The sequence below is a fragment of the Tachysurus vachellii genome, chromosome 22, assembly GCF_030014155.1.
Source record: "Tachysurus vachellii isolate PV-2020 chromosome 22, HZAU_Pvac_v1, whole genome shotgun sequence".
In the NCBI taxonomy this organism is placed as follows: domain Eukaryota; kingdom Metazoa; phylum Chordata; class Actinopteri; order Siluriformes; family Bagridae; genus Tachysurus; species Tachysurus vachellii.
Window position 1 is genome coordinate 7,528,046 of NC_083481.1, and position 27,169 is coordinate 7,555,214.

The 27,169-nt window shown below is 37.9% G+C and overlaps 1 protein-coding gene across 1 annotated transcript; it reads right to left on the reverse strand.

Moving 5' to 3' along the window:
* Nucleotides 1–255: 255 nt before the first annotated feature.
* Nucleotides 256–20,418, reverse strand: smarcd1 (SWI/SNF related, matrix associated, actin dependent regulator of chromatin, subfamily d, member 1). Its single transcript, XM_060858044.1, has 13 exons — nucleotides 20,192–20,418; nucleotides 16,174–16,352; nucleotides 16,023–16,065; nucleotides 15,629–15,751; nucleotides 14,235–14,357; nucleotides 13,396–13,512; nucleotides 13,223–13,324; nucleotides 12,258–12,419; nucleotides 9,177–9,274; nucleotides 8,952–9,087; nucleotides 4,163–4,285; nucleotides 3,110–3,211; nucleotides 256–2,001 (listed from the first exon to the last, which is right to left on the reverse strand). The coding sequence occupies exons 1-13, from the start codon at nucleotides 20,378–20,380 to the stop codon at nucleotides 1,948–1,950; spliced, it is 1,551 nt and encodes a 516-aa protein (XP_060714027.1). The 5' UTR covers nucleotides 20,381–20,418; the 3' UTR covers nucleotides 256–1,947.
* Nucleotides 20,419–27,169: the final 6,751 nt, after the last annotated feature.

Consider the following 27,169-nt stretch of genomic DNA (forward strand, 5'->3'; position numbering starts at 1 on the left):
GCAGCTTGATGCAAAGCTGTTCCAACCTCAAAGTTGGATATAAATGTTTATTACAGAAATTTGCCAAAAATTCCTTTATTAATTTATTTTTTTATTATTAAATGAATGACATCATACTTTTATAGTTACAGATTTCATCATTCCTGTCTCTTAGTTGGCAACTGACCTTGATGCTGAAAAGTGTAATATAAATCAATCGTGGCATACACTGGAATGCGAGTTACTATTTTGGATTATGAAATAATACAATAAACATTCATATAAGTTCATCTTTATTATAAGGCTGACACATTCAACAAATTTGGTCCATAAAAGGAAAAAAAAACCACTTTGTAATGAAGGAATGAAGTGATGCACACAAAGTTAAATATTAAGTGTTTGAATATCTTAATCACATGACCATTTCTTTAACTTTCAGCTAATTTGTCAACTCTTAACTCAAGCCTGCTACAATCATGGCTGTTAGTGTGTCCTTCATGAAAGCGTGAGTGCATGGAGCTGGAGTATGCATATATGGCCAGTGAGATGGTAAGAACTGCTGAACGATGTTTATGGTGGAGAAAATACCTGAGCATGGACAGTCGTGTCGATTTTGAAGCCAGTCGACTAGTTCTACGCATCTGCTCGCCATTTCATAGCTTTGTTGAGCTGAAGTACTACACTACTTCGGTAATAAGAATCTAAACCTAACTAATATTCATATAGTCTGTATTATGAAAAAAAATATATCAAAAAGACAAATATCTACCTTTCGCAAAAGGGGGAAAAAAACAAAAACAAAAAAAAACAACTAAAAGCCAAACAAAGTGGCCCCAAAACACATAATTGATTTTGTCATTTACATCAACCACATTTTGCAATCCACTACAATCTATGCAGCAGCCGTTTATGAAAGGAATTTCTGTTTATATATAATAAACTCAACTCAATATAATACAGTAATTGAGTACTGTCAGTCAGTAGAGGTTAAAATGTTTCATGATGAGGACTTACTTATGAACTAGTCACATATAAATCACAGAAATCACAACGGCAAGTTTATTAAACCTGTGGTATAATGCGCTCATGAGAAACCGAGCAGGATCAAACAGCTTCGTGAGCCGCTGCCATTTTCAGGGTTGGTGATAAAAGACACTTATTATTGAGCTAGTTAATCAAATAGCTTAGAGAAAAAAAAAAATCAAGCAAAACAAACATGGTCGAACAAACCAAGACAAGCTTTGCGTCTGAAAATTGCTTCCATTTTTTTTTCCAAGGCTAAAGTAATAGAGCGCTCTCCCAAAAATCTTTCTGTGAATATCTGCCTCAAACAGCATCCAGTTCTTCAGTGATCTCACAGCATAGTATAAAAACACACAAATGTTGTAGCTGGATGCTACATGTCATGAGGCAGCCATCTTGTTCAATAAGAATGTCTTCTTGCTGCACGAGACCACACTTAGTCTAACCACTAATAAATGTGTACGGCATGTTAGGAAAAGTATAACGACCGGCAAATTGTCTCCGCCGGCAGCTGAACCAGCTCGGCCTTTAGAGTTTTACATGCATCCTATCAGAGTAACTAAATAGCAGTGAAGCTCACTGACTTCTATTAGTAGCTTAGAGAGAATTTGGCTGAAAGATTTTGTATCTCACAGCCGCTGCAGTAACATCTGCGTCTATATGGAAAAATTTAGGGAAAAAAACAAAACAAAAAGGAGGCAGAAGCATCTTTTATTCCCCTCCTGGATAACGAGAGGACACAAAACAGAAGGAGGAGAAGAAACATTTTGGTTTTGAGGAAACCAAAGTGGTGAGAGCTTTCTGGTTTGGGTGGAGGAACACCAAATGTTGTGTCCTACCAGCCACAGCAGGAGTGTGGTAAAACAAACTGTAGATTAGTGTCATTGATAAGGAACCCGAGATGGCAGACATCCTCTTCTGTTTCCTTAGGTGTCTTTTTTCTGCTTATGTGTTCCTGATGCCCAGTGCTTGCTCCAGCTCCTGTCTCCTCTGCTGGACCTGGAATGAAATAAACATGTCAATTAATTTCAGGAGAAAACAGAAACATCTCTGATTAAGTGAGATCAAAACTGCACTTTGTTCAGCTATTCAGTTTCTAGCACTACTTGGATGGTATTAGTGCTCTGTGAAGAAGTGGAGTATTGAGAGCTGTTAGTTGAAAACGGAGGTCTTGGTTTCCTTTTTTCAGAAAATACCCAGTCATTGCTTGGCCTTGGCAGGCTTAAGGTTGGGGCTAAAATGCAGTCTGGCCTGGATAATTCATTTCCTTCCTTTCCTTTACGGAAAGATGCCTCTTGGAATGGAATATTGTGACCATTAACTCAGTAATTAGTCACTGCACTTGCAGTCAGAGAAGACTTCAAACAATTCTTTAGAAAAAAAATCAATAAAACTTGTCATGATTTTGTAAAGAAGAAAAGTCTGTCAATTCCAAATGCTGGTTAAACTTCGTAATGAAAGGAACAGCTACTAGAGATCCCCAAATAATTGAATCCTAAAAACAAGGTTATAATTAAACCAGGCCTGATGAATGTAGAAACAACGCATTTCTAAGTTGAGGGGGAAAAAAAAAAGTTTGAATCTATCTGGAATTTTAAGACATCTGAGAGAAAAAACAAAACAAAACACTGGCAGACAGATGACACTGCTTTAGAAATCAGTCTTCTGAGTGTTAATGTATCTCAAAGATCCTCAGGACATTTGGACAAATCAGTGTTTATTGCTAAACTTTAACTCAGATGTAGTGGGTAATATCCAGATTCAAACTAAATAAGAAAAAAGAAAAAAAAAAGGTGAAAAACTTTAAACATTTGTAACTCTGTAATGCTTTGTGTGGCTGAAGACACTGCAGGTAAAACTGTTCAGACCGATCCACTGACAACCACAAGGCAGCTGTTTTGAAGTTGAAGATGTCCAGATGTGGTTTGAGGATAAAAAAGAGTGAATTGTGACAAAAAAGGAAGCAAACACTGTTAGGAAAGTGAATTTTACTTTTAAAGCATTTGGCAGATGCCCTTATCCAGCGTGACTTGCATTTAAGGGCTGCCACATCTGAATTTTTTTTTTTTTTAATAAGCTACCTAGATCCAGTAGAACAAAGCCTTACCTTGGAATAGAAGTAGCGACACACAGCCTCTTGAGCCCATGGCTGGAAATAGAACTCGGCTCTTCTCTCTTCTTCAGGGTTTCCAACCACATCGGTCATGGTCTACACGAGAGAGAAGAGACGATCATAGGAAGTCCTCTTAGGGAAAAGCTTACCTACAGCATTACTCATCAGAACCTGGATTCTGCCACAATATCAAATCCTCAACTATAAACAACTTAAATCCTTAAAATAGAGCTGAAATCTCCGATATGAAATAACTTGGTGGTGGAGGCGAGGACTTCACTTCCCCTAACTTCCCATCAACTGCACAGATTATTTCAGGATAACCAAAAGACTTCCTGACATTAAACCTTTTGAAAGCACAAACACCTATACAGAGTCGCTACAGGATCAAACCTGTCTATTCACTGTGAAATTCAATACTAAAAATACGGTGCCTAAAATAATCAGAGGCAATTAGTACTGTTCGCTGTAACCATCCATCACGTCACTCAGCCCAAACACTGGAACAGCTCCATTACATGGATCTGGCTCCTGGTTCATTTAAGATTGTATCAACTAATAAAAAAAAAAAAGAAGATGGAGGAAGAGTGTAACATCTTTCTTCATTCATTTTGTACAATTTTATATTTTTAAATCGTTATTTTTTATTAATTTTTATTAAAGCTTACTCACAACAACTTAAGTGCAGTGCTGTAAACACTTTTTTTTTTGTTGTTGCACTTTTGTAAAAATAGCAACACTCCCACCCCTTTATCTGGAGTCAGTCTCATGCAATCCCTTTCTCTTAATGTCATTATTAGTCCAGTCAGCCAAGCACTGGCCCACCACCAAGACACAGCTGAGCAAACCTACACACACACACTAGTACAGACAGATACCTGGTGTGAAGGTTCAACAACCGACGTCATTTAATGACAGAAGCATGAAAACCATCAATTCAAACCGGCCAGAGTTGAACGGTTATAACTGGTGACTGAATATAAGATACACTTGTGGGATATTACTGTCAAAAACAAGCTTGGTGGTTGAGTGGGATGTGTATTTTACCTTGAGGTCCCTGCACTGGGACTGCAGCCAGTCGTTGATAAAGCCCTGAGGATCACGGGCAAAGCTCAGCATAAACTCCCTCTGAGTCTTCAGCTGATTGATGGTCTCGATGGTCTCGTGAATCTAAAGGTGATGCCGACAGATAAAAAGGGCCAAAAGTCAAAATCACGAGTGTTTAATTGAATGGTAAATTAAGGGCAATAAAAGAAAAACAAGATGAATGCAAGCCGACTGGTCACAAAACAAGGTGAAAGGAACAAATTATCGCAATAAGAAAGAAAAAAGGAGAAATACACCATTAGGCATAAATTTAAGTCAGAGTGAATGTTTTCCATTCATGCGAAAGTTCAAAGCTCATCTTTACATGTCTACAGTTTAGTTGTTGAAATGTAGAAGTTGCAAAATGCCGCTGAAGTGAACGGGTCATTTGGGTACAGCTGCGACAGCAGTCTCCAAGCTTTCGCTCAATCATTACCAAGCCCAACATTCAGGGTTGAAAATGATGCAACTATAAAAACAGAAGAAATTTCACTCCAAGGCCATCATCACATTATTATTTTAAAATATCAGTCTTCAGTTCCACCCACCACGATTTTCATTCTGCCTGAAAACACTGCCCAAAAGACACCTACCTAACTGTCTGAAACGAACATGGAGCATCGCTCATTTTAAGCCTACAATGTCCTGCGTGTTTTTTTAAAGGGAAAGCGGCCCATTGTATGAAACTATAAGCAAACAAAGTGTGCATATACAAAGCCGTGCTGCCGGATGATGTTCAAGACTGTGAAATCTTTTCAATAAAACCAAAATGGAACAGGACGTGAAGAGAAAACAATGCTGTAAACCTACAGACCTTTAAAAACAAAAAACAAGAAGAACGTCTGCATTGTATCAGGGGAATTCACTTAGGAATAAATAAAAAAGAAACTGGGCTGAATTATAGTGTTTACTTTAACTCTGTAGGGATTAGTCTAATATCCAGTTTGTGTTGTGGCTACTGTCACTGAGGGCTTAGAGAACATGCTTTTTGTCCAGGATGAACAAACTAGAAAGTACAGACTTCAGACTAGCAGCTGTTCTGTTTTGAGGGATTGGACAGAACTGTGGGTGTCAGAGCCTCAAATATCATTAGAGGCGGCAAAAAGACTGGGCATTACTTATACTACCATCCTTCAATGGCAAGAGCAACAAGAATAGTGGCTAAGCAGCACATATGTCTATAAAAAAGAAACTACAACATACATAGAAATGAAAACAATTATACAAATAACTAGTTAAAAACATCAGAAATATCCATAGCTTGTTTCTCTGTTTTCTTTGTTAGTCCAATTAACCAGAGCACACTGCATATCTGCAGCACTACAGCTCTGGTCATCTGAGCTCTGGATCAATTGAATAACTTTAATCTACAACCCAAACGATGCCGTGCTTGGTTCTGCAGTTGTCACCGTTATCGCAGTGTGCCAACACTGACTTGGAACAGAATCTTATTTAGACAAATACTTTGGGCCCAAAATTTGATTCAAAAAGATTAAATGCTGCACATTCGTGAAACTTCCTCATAACCTCAGATGCTTTGGCCATGGGTTTGTTTTTCTGTTCACTTTTCTGGCTGCAAGCTCCAAAATCTTAAATTTTGCATTGTTAATGTTATTTTTCAACAAAACTCCATATACTGAAAACAGAAACCCAACAACGAAGCTCATCAAACGTGCCATATTAAAAATAACACGTACGGAAATGAACGCAATATAAACATATTCATCGGAGATGCCTACACAAACTGATAAGGATGAAACACAAACGCTGAACTGCAAAAGCAGAGCGAGAGAGAGAGAGAGAGAGAGAGAGAGAGAGAGAGACAGAGAGATCACGTGAGCTGACTGAGTAGTGATGAAACCAGGTGAAAGGGAACATCGAGGAACAAATATGGAACAACAATGGGATCAAAGGTTGAAGCGTAAAGATAAAACTCACATGTGAGAAACGCTGCTCTAAAGAGAAACCTAACACATTTGGGCTCTCCAGTAATCAACCAACAAAAAGCTTGTATACATTTTAGTACCAGACTAGAATCTCCCAAAGCTACTCAGTACTCTTTAACCAATACACAACACAGAAAGTCCAGCATGACGATGTAAAAGAAAGAAAATGACTAGCAAATGATTTAACTAATTCCCGAGACCATTCGCTATTACTACAGCTCGTTATTTGCAGAAACGTCGTGTTTTATCTGTGAATAATTAGAGGAGTAGAGAAGAAGCCACTCCTTGTGTTCACGTCGACATAATGCTGATAAGATGACGCTCAGCTGTCGAGATTTCTCTTCGACACTGAACAAAGGGCATTATGCCTTACAAACATCTCTTCAGTAAAAATTTCCACCACACCAGCAAAGCATTTCATCCAATAGGATCTTGTTTCCGCTCTGCATCTCTGACTCACAGTCCATATGCCATGCGAATAAGCAACACAGCGGGGAAATAAATCCACAGTTATAAGCAGTTTAAAGAACCGTACTATAAATCACAAATTAATACAGAAAACATCTAACAGCTCTTTATCCCATTTTTCTCATGGATTCTTGGGGTTATAAAAACAACTACCTTGAAAATGAGTAGTTTAGTTTAGTTACAGAAAGCAGTTCTGCATGACTGGAACCTAAGCCTTAGAATTTAACTCATTTAACTAACACGCAAGTTTCACATAACAGAAATGTTCACAATAAAGAAAATAACATTGGTTCCTGCTACTTTTTTGTCAAAATAAATTCCTTTAGTATTCCTATAAAACTACAACAGCCATCTTAGTAATTAGCAAAAATTTAGGCTGCTTTCTAACAAGAGAAATGACAGTTTAGATTTAGCTAGAGCACTGAAATGGGGTGTGCATGTTGTCAGTGCAATACACATACAGTGATGCAAGTGCTGGGCTGTGTGATTACTCGTTTTAATGACAGTCGTGTGTGAGAATGAAAATCTGCACGTGTAAGTAGAGCTACTGTAGTATGCTACGGAGTAGGGTTAATGCGGTTTCACTGAATGTCCCGATGTTTTTTTTTAAATAAAGAAATTAACAGAACAAATGACACTAACAAAAGTTAGTAAAATATATTAACATCGTCTTGTCAGTCATCGTGTCTCACAGAAGAGGCTGCTCGCACCACTCGCCTACAGTCATGTGACTCCTGCTCTGTGATGAACAGAACAGACACGTGCCACTTCATAACTGTAAGGTCCGTGTCAGACTGAACTAAATTCCTACACTGTACAGACCCTCTCTCCCTGCCACTGAAGTTATCATTGGACCAATCACTTGCATTAGCAATTTAATTCGAACCTTAGTAAGACGGCCATTTCTGCTCCGATCCATAGACGCCACGATTTCAGTGCCGAAAAGCTTTGCTGCTATTTTGAAAAATGTTTTAATTAAAGAAAAGCTAAAAGAATGTGTCTGCATCTGCTGATGACTTGCACCAAAAATTTTTTTAAATAAACAAAACCTCCAACATGTGCCAAACTTGTTGAATCACCTTTTTCAACTGCTTAATTTAATGCCTGCCTACGTACATGTCGTCATGTAGCTTTTATTGTCATTTCAACCATATATAGCTGTTGCAGTACAGTGAAATGAGACAACGTTTCTCCAGGATCAGGGTGCTACATAAAACAATGACAGAGCTATAAGCGAGCTATAAGGACTTAGTAAGTTAGTCCTAGATACATAAAGTGCATCTGTGCAACCTGGTGCAAACAGTGCAGGACAAGACAAATAAGACAGTGCAGGACAAAAAATGCAAGACATCACACACAAGAAAATAAACAAAAGACAACACACAAACAGCGACCAGTGTAAATACTGTATGTTCAATCAATATTACTTGTGCAGAAATACTGGGATGAACACAGTATTATAGCAGCAGTTACCTGAGATATTGTAAAGGATTGTAATTATATTGTAATGTCAAATCCCTGTGGGGAAATAAGTCCTTATATAACAAGTGCACTGATTAATTAAAGGCTAAGAAGTTGCAGTGTGAAAGCAAGACACCGAACAGAACCATGCACAGGATGCACACCAAAAAAAAAAAGGATTTGTCTAAATATCAGACTGTGGAAAGATCTAATTGCTAAGAAATAGGCACAATAAACATGAACATAAATGTGCTGTGTGTCATCAGCATAATCACATCTAACTATTACTATTATTGTATGATGATAAGCCAGCTATTACAAAATAAACTGTTAGCATGTTTAGCCTAGCGTTTATCACAGAGATTTGCTAGCTACCTGTTGTCCTAGCATGACATCAAGAAACTAGAGCTGCGTCCCATAGACCAACAGCATTGTATGCACTTAACCCTCTAGTTTATACATTTTAGAAGGTTATATTGCATCAAACTGAACACTAACAGTTTTTTTTACTAACCAGAAGCTGTTGCTCAGTCAATAGCAAATGTAGCTTGATGCAGCAGAATATATCTAATTTCAAAGATGTACTGTTGATTATCTTGAAAAAGCAAGTGCCTGGTAGCCCTGCGCCTCTTCTGCTACTTAAGCAAAGCTGTGAGTGTTGAGTGCGTGAGGTGTGTAACATTCCACATCTCTGTCATTTTCTCTTAATAGAAAACGGCACAGAATAGTGCACAAGTATGTGATCTGGGTTGCCTTACCTTAGCATTCTTTACTCTACGCAAGCTTTATGTGAGTGAGTATACTCTTGTAAACATGAGCGTTCATTCACTCGAGGAAGACATAAAAGCCGAAGGCAGCACCGGGTGTTTGCATACCTTGTTATCCAAGCCTGCAATCTCCTGCTGACTGGCAGTGGACAGCAGAAAAGAGTTCATCTGGGTCTTGAGTGTATCGTCTACTTCGACGTCGATATCGTAGCAAGCCGTTTTCTTCTGGTCATTCGGGTCCACGCTGGTGATGTGTTGAAGAGGAGCACAAAGAGTGAGTGGATCTCTCAGAGGACCATCATGGGAAGTGGGTTCATAACGTTAGAGGTCTACCTTATGACATGGTTGATGATGATCGGTTCGGGAGGCATCAGCAGGGCGTGCAGCCGCTGAGGAATCTCAGAAAACTTCATCCTCTGAGTCTCAAAGATCTGCAGAAAAAAAATAAATAAATAAAATCACCACATCATTGTGTTCATATTAAGCTCAGGATTCTTAGTGTTTAGTCTTTAGTATTGTTTAACATGTTAACAGGACAAATGACAGGTTATATTAATACACCGGAACTTGCGTGTTTGTTTCTATAGGAACAACCTAACCACAGGGATTGTATCGCAGACGCTCCACACACACTACAGATGCGTGGAAACCTACACAATCGTGTGCTTCTAATTTTGTCGCAACAGTTTGGCAAAAATCCTCATATGTTGTGATAGACAGGTACGACATCGTGTGTGATCATCAGTTGTCCACAAACTTTTGGTCATTCAGTGTTGATTTTTTTTAGCTGTTTTCACACATGCTTAGTTTGGAAAGTCTTTCCTGGGTCGGTTAAGTAAACACAGCGATCGTGTTCAGTCGGGATTCTAGCTCATGATGTCAGCTTGGCCTGATTGCAAGTAAACTCTGGAGCTGTTCGCTTTTGGTGAGAAAGTAATCCAACCAAACATCAGTTAATACCTGCACGAATCGTGGCTCATCTTGTCTGATGGTCATTGGTGATGAATTCAGTGTATGAGTGAATTACTGCAATTCGTAAACAAAGCACGGCTCTTCATTTTAAAAATGATGTGTAATGTCTCGTCTCCAAATCACACGAACTGTGACAATGCTGTTCAGATGGAACCCGGATTGCTGGTCAAACTGATAAATTCTAACAACTACAGCTAAAAAGAAAGCCACACTGAGCTTGTGATGCTGCTGACTCCCCATCCTGTTGGATGACTTATGAGTGGAGTATAAACAGGTCCACACTGAATAAAGTGGGAACAGCTTACGTATTGCACTTGCATAAGCAAATTGGAGTATGTTTTGAAATTTTGCCATGTGAAAGTGAACCGTGCCAAAAATAAGGTCCAACAATAAACAGACTTGGCTTCAGCAGAGAAAGAAAACCTAGAGGAGCAAAAATATTCTACAATACTCTATAGATTTATATGCTAAATGCGATGTAAAAAAGCACTTCTAAATAATATCATAAATGTTGGTAGATTGCTGTGGGAGCTATTTATTAGGGTGCTTATTACGGCCCACCCGTTCACCGGACTTTTATAATAAAATGTTTTTACTTAAATAAAGTGACCATAAAACAGGACGAAGAATCTAAAACAGACTGCATATGAACATGTTGAAATGTCATATTAGGGTGTCTGGCTAAATAGGATGTCGTCAAATAAGTTGTAGTTTAAGGAGTATAATTACAATAAAAAAACAAAACAAAACAAAACAAAACAAAACAAAAAAAACAAAAAAAAACAGTAAAATTATCTACAAACCCGATTCCAAAAAAGTTGGGACACAAAAGTATTGTGAACAAATTGTGAACAAAAAAGGAATGCAATAATTTACAAATCTCAAACTTATATTTTATTTTAGTCACAATAGAATATAGATAACATATCAAATGTTGAAAGTGAGACATTTTGAAATGTCATGCCAAATATTGGCTCATTTTGGATTTCATGAGAGCTAGACATTGCAAAAAAGTTGGGACAGGTAGCAATAAGAGGCCGGAAAAGTTAAATGTACATATAAGGAACAGCTGGAGGAACAATTTGCAAATTATTAGGTTAATTGACAACATGATTGGGTATAAAAAGAGCCAATCAGCGTGGCAGTGTCTCTCAGAAGTCAAGATGGGCAGAGGATCACCAATTCCCCCAATGCTGCGGCGAAAAATAGTGTTGCAACATCAGAAAGGAGTTTCTCAGAGAAAAATTGCAAAGAGTTTGAAGTTATCATCATCTACAGTGCATAATATCATCCAAAGATTCAGAGAACAATCTCTGTGCGTAAGGGTCAAGGCCGGAAAACCATACTGGATGCCTGTGATCTTCGGGCCCTTAGACAGCACTGCATCACATACAGGAATGCTACTGTAATGAAAATCACAACATGGGCTCAGGAATACTTCCAGAAAACAGTGTCGGTGAACACAATCTACAGTGCCATTTGCCGTTGCCGGCTAAATCTCTATAGGTCAAAAAAGAAGCCATATCTAAACATGATCCAGAAGCGCAGCCGTTTTCTCTGGGCCAAGGCTCATTTAAAATGGACTGTGGCAAAGTGGAAAACTGTTCTGTGGTCAGATGAATCAAAATTTAAAGTTCTTTTTGGAAAACTGGGACGCCATGTCATCTGGACTAAAGAGGACGAGGACAACCCAAGTTGTTATCAGCGCTCAGTTTAGAACCTGCATCTCTGATGGTATGGGGTTGCATGAGTGCGTGTGGCATGGGCAGCTTACACATCTGGAAAGGCACCATCAATGCTGAAAGGTATATCCAAGTTCTAGAACATCATATGCTCACATCCAGACGTCCTCTCTTTCAAGGAAGACCTTGCATTTTCACATAACCTGACAATGCCAGACCAGATACTACATCAATTACAACATCGTGGCTGCGAAGAAAAAGGATCCGAGTACTGAAATGGCCAGGCTGCAGTCCAGATCTTTCACCCATAAACATTTGGCGCATCATAAAGAGGAAGATGCGACAAAGAAGATCTAAGACAGTTGAGCAACTAGAAGCCTGTATTAGACAAGAATGGGACAACATTCCTATTCCTAAACTTGAGCAACTTGTCTCCTCAGTCCCCAGACGTTATAAAAAGAAGAGGGGATGACACACAGTGGTAAACATGGCCTTGTCCCAACTTTTTTGAGATGTGTTGATGCCATGAAATTTAAAATCAACTTATTTTTCCCTTAAAATGATACATTTTCTCAGTTTAAACATTTGATATGTCATCTATGTTGTATTCTGAATAAAATATTGAAATTTGCTTCCACATCATTGTTTTTATTCACAATTTGTACAGTGTTCCAACTTTTTTGGAATTGGGCTTGTACAAAACACTTTAGTAAAAAAAAAAAAAAAAAAAACGGAAGTTCTCCGTGTTTCTCATCCTTACCTGCTGGAGGTATTTGTCGCAGTTGATGAACTCGCGCTCATGTGGGTCCTGCAGTTTGTGCGTCTTCACGTACTGCCACAGAGCCTGGATGATGACGGGTCTGGTCTGGGTATGGATGCCCAGCATGCGTGCCAGTCTGGGGTCCAGCTTGAACTGAGGAGGCTACAGAGAGCACATGATCAGATCACTTTAAACAGAACACACTAAATCACATATCTGACCTCTGACTCAAGAAGCTAAGCAAATGCATTAAATAAACACTTAATACTGTGCCTTTCCCTCTCCTGGGCTTTCTTGCAACTGATTTACTTAATTATAGCGACACCTGGTGGCTTCTAGAGATATGAGCAGATCTTGGAGATTTTGGGGGGAACGCTTCATGCCTGGAGAACTGCAGAGCTCTGCCATTGAAACGCTTCTGCCAGCACTCAGCTTCAGTTTTTTTCCTCTTTCCAATAAACTGATTTAAGAGAACTTAAAGACACACAACGGACACCAAAATATCTGATGGAGGATGAGCAGTGTGAAAGAACACTTTTTTAAATTTCCAGGACAATTGCGGTAACACACTAGCATTCAAAAGTTTTCGGGATCATTTGGAAATTTGCTTTTTCCAGTGCACCAGGGCCTTAAACTCGTTTTACTGTTCAGTTGCTGATAATGTGCAACAATCTTTTTTTTTTTTTTTTTTTAAATAAAATCATCTGATTCATATGATGTTTTTGAAATGGCTAAAAATAGGATTTTCTTTGGAAAACAAGAAAAAATTCTAAGTGATCCCAAACTTTTGAATGGTAGTTTATGCTCTAGCGAATCATTTTTGCTACATTTACTACACAATCTCTCTTACACACACACCTGTTATAGTTTTTAAGGCATCGCTCTATTAGCACTGTATAGTTTTTTTTTTATAGAATTCTTAAAAGGCTTCTGTAGCATTAAAACATTCACAGCAGTTGGTTTACCTGGTAGTCGAGCATGAGGAGGACGGTACAGCGCACTCCCACGTCTCCGGGCCTTTTCACCTGAAAGCCGTCAGTCTCCTGAGTAGTGGGTGTTCTGTGCCACTGCGCAAAACAATCAACAGTCATCACACACTGTTAAACGATTGGCAGCCATCAAAGGCAAAGTGACTTACCTCTACCAAATGATTGTCAGGCCCATAGAGGTCTTTGTCCAATTCGATCACTAAAGACTTGAAGAAAGAGGAAAATTTCCTTTTCTGCTTGGTGGCCTCGTATTTAGATACAGCAGTCTGAAAGAAATCAATTGGACAGTGGCATCAGTCAGCTCAGGCTTGTTCATTGGGGATAAATACAAACATTTAAATATAAGTTTAATAATTAAGGAATTAAAAGCAATACCACAGACATCTTTATTACATTACGATATTTTAAAAAAAAAGATTTTCCACATAGAAATGTGATGTAAAAATAACAAAAGGAATCTTTATTACTAAAAATTTGCATGCTGAGGTTAGCTCAGTTAGAAATCTAGTGGTATCTCTAAGGATTTCCCAAAACATGAAAATCACATGGTGGCACAATCCTTAAAATCATGCAGATAGGCATCGCTTAATGGGGAGAAAATAAGATTTCAGTGACTTTGACTGAGGCCCTGGCTGAAGATGCCACAAGGGTGTCGATGTTCAGAAACTGCTGATGTCTGGGGAATTCAACCTTAAAAATTCTAAAATCATTAGAATTTATACAGAATTATAATGGAGGAGAAAAAAAAAAAAAAACACAATAAGAACTGAGTGAGCTGAAATTCTGCTGACAGAAACCTCTTGGTGATGAGAGAATAAGCAATAAGCATTGAGTTGTACTCCTGGTGGCTAAGAACAGGAACTGAGGCTCCAGTGGGTACGTGATCACCAATAACAGCGGGGAAAACAATTATCTTTACTGATGATCATCTTCTGCAGGTGTGATATTTGTATCGTTGTTCCAGGACGTCTAGAACGTCGATACTTACGTCCTCGAGCAGCCGTCCTTCCACTCGCAGCTCCCATGATGCCACAGTTCCCTCACCATCCTCGGCGTCAGGCTTGGCAGGGTTGAAAGTGTTGGAGATAAAAATACGCAGCTTTCGTTTTTGCTGGAGAAAGACAAAGATTCCAACATTTTAATGAGCAAACGATTTCATGATCCATCAGCTGTTCTTCTCACTCAGAGACACATATATGCACATGCCAATTTCCCTAATTGCCACTTGTGCTATAATCCTGTTACGGCCTTCAGCTTACGCCTTCCTATCTATTTATAAGACCTATTTATTTAATTAGCTATTTATTAATTATTAATAATAGATGAATCACATTGCTTTAAAATTCTGTTGAGAAAAACAAAATGTAATTTCAAAGTAAACACGGAGTAATCGAATTCTGAAAACTCAACCACAAAATTACTCAAGGCATTTATTTATTTAAAAAAAAAAAGGCAGGGGTGATATCTATCTATCTGGTTAAAACAGAGTTATATGTACTTAAACCTATGCAACTTTGCCTTATTTGCATTTAAGTGCAATTTTTTTTATATCTTAAGTGCCAGCAGGGGGGCAGGGGGTCCAGCAGCAGGACCCTGTGCTCTCATTGCTTAGTTCAATTACTGGGTTAACCCAGTAACTGAAGGGAACTCTCAGTGCCGGTCCTAAGCCTGGATAAAATGGGAGGGTTGCGTCAGGAAGGGCATCCGATGCCAAATCAAATATGTGGACTAGACGACCCGCCGTGGCGCCTCTGAACAGGAAGCAGCCGAAAGAATGACGCGTGATTACATTTTTATATATCTTGCTATCGTTAGAAAGCTGCTTCAAACCTCAGCCACTCTGAGAAAGGGGTTTGGCCTTGTTACTGTCCGTGCACGCAAGTTAAAAAAATAAATAACTAAACTAAATATCTGGCTAACAGTGTACGTTACGGTGACATCAAGATCAAAACAAATAACGTATGAGGCGTTGATGCAGCGCCTGCCAGCTCCAGCAAAAGGAAGCGCCTGACAGTCCAAGTAAAGTGACCTCTTACTTGTCAAAGCTAATAAAATGGCTCTTTGTTAGAAATGCATCATGTGGATGGTTTTATACATCATTTCTTAGGTGGTTACAATAAAACACTACAGTATTACGGTAAGGTATTTCAGCATACTTGAGCATATACTGTTAAAACTGAATTTAGCTGACATCAGAGGCTTTTAAACCCCCTGCTGGAGCTAATCACACTTTACCTAATGCCAATTACAGATAAAAACACACAAACATTTAAAAACATCCTAGCAGGAAAGTATCATAAAAGTCATGCTGTTTGGTGATTAAAGGGATAGTTTATATCGCTATTCTCTGCAGGTGCTGTTTTTCCAAAATGTAAGTTTAACCTTGATGGGTCTCTTCAGTGCCTCCTGGATATCGAGTCTCTTGCGCATGATGGTTTGATCCAGCTTCCTCTCAAAGGCTAGCAGATCCATGTAAGCCTGAGACTCGGGGACTAGCTCTCTGATCTGCAGTGAAAGAAGACGGAAGCGTACTAGTAACTAGAAACATCAAATAAGTGAATATAAAAAGGTGCTGATGCTAGAAGATCTGTCGAAAGAGGAAAAAGAGGCAGGGCCTATGTGCCCGTTAGGCCTAGTCAAAGAGAGAAATCTTTCTGATCTAAAAAAAACAACTAAGTTTACAAACTACTGAATCACTGCATGCTCATTAGCAGCTTTGTTTTTTTTTTTAAAATAAGCATCACACCTCTACATAATTTAGAAAAAGGCCACTTACTCTCTGAGGTAGAATTTTATCAGCCATCTTCTTCTTCTTGGCACTAAAAGATAGTTTAAAAAAGAAAAGAAAGAAAAAAACTTAGATCTCAACATAGTATAAAAGTAGAAGTAGATGTACAAAAGCATGTGTTTGGTTATTGAACACTCACTGTTGGTTGCGGTTCTGTTGTTGCTGGACCTGCTGTGGCAGCTGAGGTGGCGCAGGCCTCTTGCGTGATGGGTCCATGACTGGCATTCCAGGGCGAGGTACTGGACTAGCGCTGTAGCCTGGAGGACCCATGGGTGGGCCTTGAGGAGTCATCCGGTTTGCTGGGGGCATCCCGGGTCTCTGTGTGCACAGAACAGTGTGGTCTGTTAGCTAATTCCACCACAGACAATTCTTCTGGCTGAAGTCGAGAAGGAATCTGAGCCTTTCTGTACACACAGCTACAAAGAGTTCAGACTTCCCGGAGAGTCCAGACTTCCTGGCACCATCCTGAAGTGTACAGAACTGTGGTCATACAATCTTCAACCTCTGTATGTATGATAATGCTTTGAGGTTAAAGAAGTTGCTGTCTCCTTACTTATTTAGTAACTTTAATAAATCTTTACAAGTAAACCGTTTGTTGCACTAAAAAGCATACCGGATGAAGGTCAATAAAATACATTTACTTTACTTTCTGTTGCATCTGATCTGCGTTATATTGCATTACATTTACAGTATTTTTGCAGACTCCCTTACCCAGAGAGACTATTTTATTTTATACAACCGAGTAACTGAGTCTGGGTCCAGCAGTGGAATTTGAGCTCACAACCTTCCATCACCTTAACCACTGAGCTACAACTTCCCTGCATATTCGATCTGGTGCAGATTTTATGCCAGATGCCCCTCTTTACACAACCCTCCCATTTTATTCGAGGTTGAAACCAGCACTGAGATTTAACCCCTCACTGTCAGCGTCGGCTCTTTTCCCAAGAATAAAACCTGGGCCACAGGTTCCTGCTTGAGTAATTTACTTAAATTAATTAATTTACTTAAAAGCTGCAGAACATTGATGGCTGTTTTTGTTTCCAGACCACGGCATGCTTCATCACCTGCACAACTTTAACGCACAACAGGAAATAGACAAAGGCTTTAATCGATTGTTACTTGCACTGTTTGGAGAGCAAAACCTATCAAAGAAATAAGGAGGGAAAAAACTAAGAAACCTTAGGACAGGAAGACAAGCAAAGGAGTGAGAGACAACTAAACAGAAAGGAGAGCCAGTGAGGAAAGTCAACAGGTTACTATAAAAGAAAGCGAAATTCAGGATTGATATTGAAATTCAAACTTTTTTCTTTTTGAACAAATAGACCATTATTTGTTCTCTAACTTGACAGAAAGCCAGTGAATGAAAGGTATGAGGAATTCATGACAGCTGGCTAGTGATGAACAAGCTGTGTGTGTTTCTCCGTAGCTTCACAAGTTATCCAGGGTTCTACTTTGAAGCTTTTTACCAGACTGGAGGAGAAAAAAAAAAAAATGCACGAATTGGATAAAAGACATAAGATAAAAGAGGAGAACATGGACCATCAATAAAAATGCACATGCATCAAAAGCGAACTGAAGTGACTGTTGTTCTCCACGTTGAATTTTAGATGGATGTCTAGAATTAACTTCGCCAGCAACATGCAGTGAGACAACTTTTACATACAATGTTTTTTGGTGGTTTCAAATAACTCTGGCAATACCGAAGGAAACAGGCACAAATAAATCCCTCATTAAAGTGGCACATACTCTGGCTGTGTCCTGTACTACACGTTACAGTAAATAGTCTATTAGTGCATTGTTTATGTATTCTACATAGTGCACATTGTTTTTACATTTTTATTGTACCCATCAGATAAATCTGTGTGGTTTCACACAGCAATCATACATTTTATGAATTTCCTCAAGCCAGCGGCATTTTTTGCATTAGCATTTTCCGAACTGGGGGGAAAAAAGCCTTAAGCACATGCTTGCTATATCACCACTAGGGCTGGCTGATACGATAATGCGTCAATATCGTGACAAATGTCAACAGTTCACGGTCAAAGCTTTGATTTTTTTTTTTTTTAATCGGAAACTGTTGACATTTGTTTGCTTTATTTAAATTCCCTTCTTCAGTAGACATCAAAAGCATTATTGAACACAACACTACTGATTTTAGCTGCTTGTGAACAAGTCTTTATACCATGAGGCACATGGTGTTGCACAGAAACAGCTTTTTTTTTTTTTTTTTAAATATCATGTGATAGAGTAATAATTTATGTACATTTGTTTAACAGTGTAGAAAATTTAGCAGCACTGCTCCATGGCGATTTTGCCAGATTAACAATACAATGTGGTGATGAACCACAAGTCAAAATCAGCAACAAATTGCCCTAAAACAAAGGAAACGCAAATCTAAACTTCTTATATACTCACCCAGCCATGAGCCAGGAACTCAAACAAGCGGCTTCGTGTTTCAGACCACATGTGCAACACAGGGTAAGAAATCCAGCCAAAGGTAAAACTCCTGCCTCCTTTCTATCCTTCACTAACAGAAACCACCTATCCAGCTGCTTATCATTTAACGCCACACGCTTACCACCACCAGGTGTGTGTAGGCTAAGTACTAAACACACAGCTCTTAATCACATTTCCCCCAACCTGAGCATTTGCCTCAGAGACTGCTGCTGACACTAGAACAGCAGTGCATCAACTACAGCATGTTTTGTAACTGCAGTGAAAAACAGGCTGTTACGCGAACTGTACAATTTGTACATCTTATACACAAAAAGCTGCTCTCTTTTCACAGCACCGCAGGCTTCTCTGACCTCGAAGCTCAAAGCGAGAGCGGAGGCCGTGGACACGTTGGACGCACGAGCACTCACACTTTCTGTGGATGTCGCCAAGGCCACCCATGGAAAAAAAATAAATAAATAAGCAGAATACGGCTTTGGAGGAGAGAGAGAAAAAAACGTCCCTGAGTGATGAAGATGAATTCAGTAGTGACTAACAGCCTTTCATACAGTCCCACTCTAATTAAAAGGTTCATGGAAATGTTCTGTTCCCTCCAGGTCTGTTTTGCAAACCGATGACCTGCTACTCACCAAGCGGGATTGAAGGATTGAGACGATACAAAAGAAGCAGAAGTTACAAAAAAAAAAAGCTATCTGTGGCTTCCAGGTTGCGCAGCACAAATACTTTCCATAAATTGTTGTATTTCAGACGAGTTGGTAAGCAAGAAAACTTTCTTGAAAAGATCTGCAACCCTTTATTAAAAAAATATTACTTCTAACATAATTATGGCAGTTTCTCCAATTCCTCTTGGTCTGTGAAAAGGATGGAATTGCATATTTTAAAAAAAAATCCCTGATTTGGATGTAAACATCTTATAATTAAAAGAAAGTAAATTAAGTCTATAATGAAGAATAAAATGATCCTCTTTAAAAAAAATAATTGAGCATCAGTAATTAACCACAGCTGCTTTTCTATGTGTTTTTCACACCTTTCCTTGTACATTAGGGAGACATTTTGTATTAAGACGTTAAGAGCTTTAAAACACAAACACACGTTATTCTATTCTCCCATAAATTGTCAGAGAACCTCAGTTTAATAATGGCTTTATCAAGGCAAGTAATAGTATATTTATTTTAGTAAAACCTACCTAAGATGTCTGCGGTGTATTTGCGTAACATATCAAAAGAAAATCAAAATCAAAACAAGTCTGATTTCTTCATTCATCACAACGTAACGTTCCATCTGTATCTACAACACACTTAAAACTAGCACCGATTGTTCATTTTCTCTGTTCCAGGTCTACGTAAACACTGTATTTTCGTGTTTTTGTCAACATTTCAGATTAATAAACAATTCCCAACTGAAAAGCGAATAACATTAATAACAATTAATACTTTTTTTTATAAAAAAAAAAAATAAAACGTTAACTAGCTACTAGCATTTAGCTTGTTAGCATTTAGCATGTTAGCTACGATGCTAACAATTCGGCTGAATATCAAACGGCTCGGTTTCTAACCTGTCGTCCACTAGAAAGGGAGTAGAATTGTGTAATTTAGCATGTCAGAGATTAAACGTATAAAAGGTCGCATTGAGCCATTTGGGATTGAGTTGTGCAGTGTGCGGTGATGAGCCGCCTGTCCAGCCGCCTTTGTTCTCGCTCTTACCGGGTATCCAGGCCCAGGCATCGGGGAGCGATACATTGGATTCTGCGGTCCTGCTGGTCCCATCCTTCCCGCAGGAGTTCCAGGAGCCATACCCGGTCCTCCTCCACCCGGTACCGGAGGTCCTGGTCCCATTGCGCCGCCTCCACCGCCTCCAGAAGCCGCTTGTTGGAAACCACCTCGAGCCGCCATCTTGTCTCCTCACAACGAGGAGAAATATCGAGCACACAACCCACCTATCGGGAGCCGATGAGTGTCACGTGACAGGAAACCGGAAGTCTTGATTACATTATTTACATTGTAGTTTGTTTTTGTTGTTGTTTACAGTTTAATACAAATGATCGTCGAAATCAGTCATAAAGTTGACGTTACCACTGAATAATATCATTGAATAATATTAATATCGAGTCATACAATACAAACAATTCATAGGATTTTTCAGTATGTTTTTGTTTGGGAAAGGAAACTATTAAATCTTAGTCCTGAGGTACAAACTGTGCTTTTTTGTGCGTTAGTAACTACTACAGAAAATATAGAGTTATATTTTAATTAGGTTTAGGTTTGTATCTTTCCCCTTTATTTTCATATGGATGAAGAAATGCAGAAATATATAAAAGGGAAACATTCAGGATCACCTAAATACAAAAACACATGAGTAAAGATGGGGTGTAACAGAATAAAAAGAGAAACTAATTCAATTCAACTTATTTGAATAGAGCTTTTACAGAAGTATGGAAACAGAAGAGAGAGAGAGAGAGAGAGAAGAAATAAATATATTAATAAGAATAACAAATAAGGATAAAAAAATAAATAAATGAATATATACAATTGTAGTTTAAAATTAGTTTAAAGAATATTAACTTAAAATTTAAAATGCTATATATCTTTCCCATCCCTAATGAGCAAGCCGAGGCGACGATGCCAAGGAAAAACTCCCTGAGAGGACATGAGGAAGAAACCTTGAGAGGAACCAGGCTCAGAAGGGAACCTCATCCTCATTTGGGTGACACTCTACAGTAAATAGTGTAAATGTAAATAATGTCCTTTCTACAACAGTTTATAATAGTGCAACAGAGCTCCTGAGGTTCAGCGCAGACCTGATTGCAGATAAAGACCAGACCATACAGCTGACTGACACAACATTGGTTCAAAAGAAGACATTACAGTATCAGTCTCCAGGCGGCTCTGACAAATAATATATACAATTAATTGCTAAATATTTATATTGGATTTATTGTGTAATTTATTTATTCATTATTTAATAATAAAAAAAAAATCCTCTTCTTAAACGTTCCACAAGATGTCAGAATTGTACAGTTTCAGTAAGGAAAGATTCCTTATGCGTAGATTTGCAGATCAGTGATCTTATATTTCCTTTATCATTTTTTCATCTATATATGTGGCAGCCTGTGAAAACCCATAAGAGGTTGTTTCTTCAAAAAGTCTTTTTTTTTTTCTTTTTTTTTTTTTTTTTTACTAAAATGAGATGGACCTCATGAAATGGCAGCTCAGCAGTTACTTCACTGCTCTGGGTAGGCTTGTCTGACATTGATTGTTCCCTACTTAATGATTCAATCACTCAGAACTGATCAGCCAAAAAAAAAAAAAAAACATGGAAATGAGAATTTTCATATGTCAGGTATTAAGGGTTTGATAATTTTATCACATAATCTACCATTTAATCCTTTTACAAATAGGTTGTCTAATGTCCAAATTTCCATCCCAATGTCATTACAATTAGCATCATTTAGTATTAGATCTTATACTTATTGAGACAAATTTAATCCTTTTAGGTCATGACCTTGATTTTGGGGTAACATTTTTCATTTACCTTGACATAAAGTGAGGAATCTTTTAAATCCACACAAAAGCATGCGAGCCTGGTGGAAGAAGGTGCTTCCAGACAGTGCCCCTTAATATGAGAGTTCAAAACAATCCACCTAAATCAGTCCAGACTTGCATGCATATTGCTTACTCTGTTATTGGGGTGCAAAAGACTAGCCACTTTATTTAGTTTGTTTTGGGCGATATTACAGACATTCAATTGTGGCGCCTCTATGCAACATGCATAAATGTAATGGCACTGGTCAATGTGTCAAAATAAAATTGTGTAGGGATGATAAAATAGTATTTGCTTTGACGGTTATTGTCTGTACAGAAGCAGTTTTACGTACCCTCCCAGTAGGTCTCCTCTAGGTTCTACAGCTTGCTGCCACCTCCTTCCTCTTAGAAACATGCTGGAACATGGACTATACAAAATAAATTGCACCGCTTTGTGAATATGTGATTGTGTGGTGCCATGCAATGGACAGGCATCACAGATCTGGATGGGATGCCTGTCCATTCATGAATGGTAGTAATGGTAGTAATTTCTGTTGCTTTCTTAAATGTTAAAGTAAATGTTCGTTACTTAGTAAAAGCTCTACAACAGCAATAACTCCTCACATAATGGTTAAAGTTTTGTGAAGCACATGCTCACCCTTATCCAGTGACATTTTCATGGTTACGATAAATAGCTGTCTTTCCACATTCACATTTTACTAGATATATAGAATCACTACAAGCATGCATTACTCATGGACAAATCACATATGAGAGCAAACATGCAAGCAATTTTTTTAAAACCATTGTAAAGATTCTGAGTATTAAATAAACAGTGCTGGTTTTAAATGAGAGAATTAGAAAACCATGTAACGAAGTCTTCAGGAAAAAATGGGGTTTGGAAATAAATATCAGTAGGACAAAAAGACTACATTGTTGACAATGATGCACAAGTATTTTATAAAAATGTTATAAAAAAGGACTTGTTTGATTTAAAACATTTTTGTCAATTTTCGTGTGGATATTTATTTCACTGTTTTATTTTTTATCAAGTTCATTCTGGCACAAAGGAATTTTTCATATGGAGTCATCTGTTATGATTTGCGTAGAAGTGCTTACTGCTAGTCATTTTAATTCTGCGCATAAGCAGTGAGACAGGGGATGGTTGATGACTTGGTTTATTGTATTGGCCATTTAGAACGCATTTCTAATTAAATGGTTTGAACCGTTGAGAAAAACACCATCCATCACCAAAGAGTTGGAACCGGAGTATGCCTGGTAAATGAGATGAGGAGGGAACAGTATGGTGGATACCAGCATCCTGAATCAGGCAATTAACAGCGCTGATGGTTGAAAGGAAAGTAAAAGGACTGTGTGAAAACAAATGGTCATTTTATATACCTCTTCTCTTATTCACCAACAGTTGTGTAGATTCGATGCAAAGCTCTGCAAACCAGTTTTGATGTGAAAGTTTCATATTGCCAGACATGAAAGGGAGAAGGTTATTTCTATTTGCTGATGAAAGTTGGAGCAATTTTCCACATAAGGCCATGAATTTCACAAGGGTCAGAATGATGTGAACAATTTTCAGATTATTAAAACTTTGAATAGTCTTTCAATAGTTAATCAGTGAGAGCAGGTTATGGACATTAAAAATGATTAATAGCGCCACAATGAAACAATTAAAACGGACAAAAAGATTAAATAATATAAATGGGGCAAACTATTACACATATGTTTAACAGACAGGCATTTGTGATTTTTGCTGCATTTTTTTCTGAAAACCGAACATGCTAAATGGAAAGTTTGTACTTTGATTGGACAATGTGTGTGTAGTCATTTTTCTTTACTTTGAGGAATTCTGGTAAAAAAAATAAATTATAAACTAAATATTTTACGATTATTGTTTATTACATCTAGAACTGTATTTCACATGTGCCTTCACATGTGCCCTCTTGTCAATTACTTGATATGACTGACCTCTGACAGAAATCTATAGTCTCAGCTATAGTCTTACTTTTTCATAGTCATCTGCTTTCTGTTTATGATGTCATACCTGGTTTAGCATTTACAAAATGTACATTGTGCTCAACCATCTCTCTCTCTCTCTCTCTCTCTCTCTCTCTCTCTCTCTCTCTCTCTTTCTCTCTCTCTCTCTCTCTCTCTCTCTCTCTCTCTCTCTCTCTCTCTCTCTCTCTCTCTCTCTCTCTCTCTCTCTCTCTCTCTCTCTCTCTCTCTCTCTCTCTCTTTCCAGGCTGGCCTGATCCATCACGATGCTCTACTTCTGGATGGGGTCTCATCACTTGCACAACACTCGCTTGCTGCTGGATGGACTGTCTAAAGATAGATGACATTACTGTGGATGGTAACACTTACAAACCATGAAGATGGCTTAGGACTACATTTGCTATGATATATTTAGGACTACAGTTTTGCACTCATCATTTGTCTCCATCAGTGAACAGTTGAAAACTTCAACATAATTGACTTCAGGAGAAAATGAGAATGAATTTCCTGGTTAAATAACTTTTTCTGTCTAAATAGCACACAGTTTTAGAAGGGAAATTATTCATAATCGTACAGCATTGTAGCTGTAACAATGTAGAGATAACAATGTATTTACTCCCTCACAGAGTTTATATTTCCTTTCTACTACCATGTGATAAGCAGCACCCCAGTGCTTATTATGTAGAAATTAGTCAGATAACACAAGACAGACTGCAGTCAACAACTTGATTATTACATAATGAAAAAAAAATTGCAATATTAAAAATATGAATGAGCAGTGTTATATATTATATATTATGTTATATATTATTATTTATTTTAGAAATAGTGCCGAGAAAGTATGCAAAGCCATCAGAGAGCTATTGCTTATACTGATGTGTTTTGTAATGGTAATTTTTTTTCTGTCTTATGTCCCTGACCTACCTTTTCCTAAGCTTCCTGTATCAAAGTACACCATAGACACAGGCTTTAACTTTTCATCTACCATTAAGAACCAAACATCAGATATCTCCGACCTATTGTCTGCCCTTTATAGCCTGTCTGCTGAATTTCAATAAGCAGGCAGGAAAACTGCAGACAAAAATCACAAGGTTTAAAATTGACCAGTCCATCTGTGGACAAGTTCAAAAAGACAGTGGAATATGCTTAGTGGTCACAGTACATAAAAGGTCATTGAGGCACTGAAAGAGCACAAACAAAAGCTGAGCATCAAAGAGAATCAAAACCACAGACAAAATATCTCTCACCTTTTTACAAACAAAGCGGCATCATTTCATGCTTGTTTTTATCTTTCATGCTTTTATTATGTCTGTGTGATGTTTGTTTTGGTCCAAATTGCATGACCTCAAAAAAATTCTCTTTCTGTTTTGAGGTGTGAAAAACCCTTGAATAGTATAAACCAAACTGGGCTCTCTCAAATAATGTGAAGTCAGGGCAAAAAAATGGTGGAGCAATAGGTAAAGTGGCTAATTACTTACTCAGTTTACTTACTTTATCCACCTCCAGAAAGCGCTGCAGGATCAAATATTAGGTTCATTACTCAAACGTGTACAGTCCTATTCAGTATTCTGGCAATTGATTGCACTCCACTGAGAAAATAGGTCCAGGTTGACATTAATTATAGGGCTGACTTGATTTTTAATTATTAAGGTGATTAAACCTATTTAATTCAAGCAGCAGCAAATGCAAGGTTTTTAATAAAGAAAACACAAACAGCCTTTTATTATAGAAATCACAAAGTGGGGGAAAAAGAGCAAGATGAATGTGGTATACTATGTACATTAAACACAGCACAAGTGAGTTTATTTACAACAATACGACAGTGAACCCGGAATTTTATATAGAGTTAGTGAAACACATGACAGGTGAGAGTACCTGTTGTGATACACATAAAATATACATGACATTACAAGTCAATTTTCTTTTATTGCATGGATAGTACATATGTTCATGTAATTTGTTTTACTGGTCATTAGTGTTGGACCATAAGAATTATATTGCAATTAATTTGTATTGTAAGAGAATAGACAATCCAAAAAACAGAGCCACAAACTTTCAAAAGTCTTTGATTCTCTCAAATAGTGAGAAGTCAGTGCAAAAAAAGGGTGGAGAAATAGGGTTTGAGAAATTACTTACTCAGTTTACTTACTTTGTCCATCTCCAAAAGCCAGGTGCAAATTAACGTGTTGTTTGGAGCATAATAGGCAGCGCTGCCAGGTGCATAGTGCCAGGTGTTGAATAGAAAACATCACAGTGTGGAAATCATCCAAACCAGGATTATCCACCTCACCTGGAGATTTGCCTGTGTGCAATTCCCATTGATGTAGTGAAGAAAGCACTTGAGCATGTTGTTTCTAAAGGTTTCCTTCACACAGCTGATTGTGTAGAAGTGCATTTGTCTCATTTTTGTTCTAAAACACTTCATTCATTGTGGATCGCTGTTAATATAAACAGTTTGCCCACAATAAAACAATGTAGAATAAAAATGCTAACAATTGGTGATATCTTTGTATTAGTATTTTATAGGGGTATAATCAACTGGTGGGCAGTTGGGCCTAGTGTCACGGTCAGCGCGCCGCACGCACCTAATGAACACCAGCGAAGAGAATCGTCTCCAGTCTGGTTTTAAGAAAATTGTTTGAAGAAAAAAAAATTATTATTATTATTATTATTATTATTATAGTTGTTGGCATAACATTATTATTATTTATAATAATAATAATAATGTTTGTTGTTGCTGCTGCTTGAATTAAATAGGTTTAATCACCTTAATAAGTGAAAATCAAGTCAGCCCTACAGTATAATTAATGTCAACCTGGACCTATTTTCTCAGTGGATTGTAATCAATAGCCAGAATACTGAATAGGACTGTACACATTTGAGTAATGAACCTGTACATAATGACTACAGTACTTGAATATACTTAAAAAGCTCTCTCAGGCTTTTACAGGATATTTCTTGTATATGGTGCCTTATGGGACCTCGAGACATTTAAAAAACTTTAGATTTGCATTATATTATGTGTTTAATACATTCTGCTAGAAAGCACAAGTTTTAAATGGTGGTTCATAACAGGCTGTAAAATACATAGGCAAAGATTCACAGTGCAATCATTCAGCAATCATGGTAATCATCAGGAAATGTTTGGCTTAC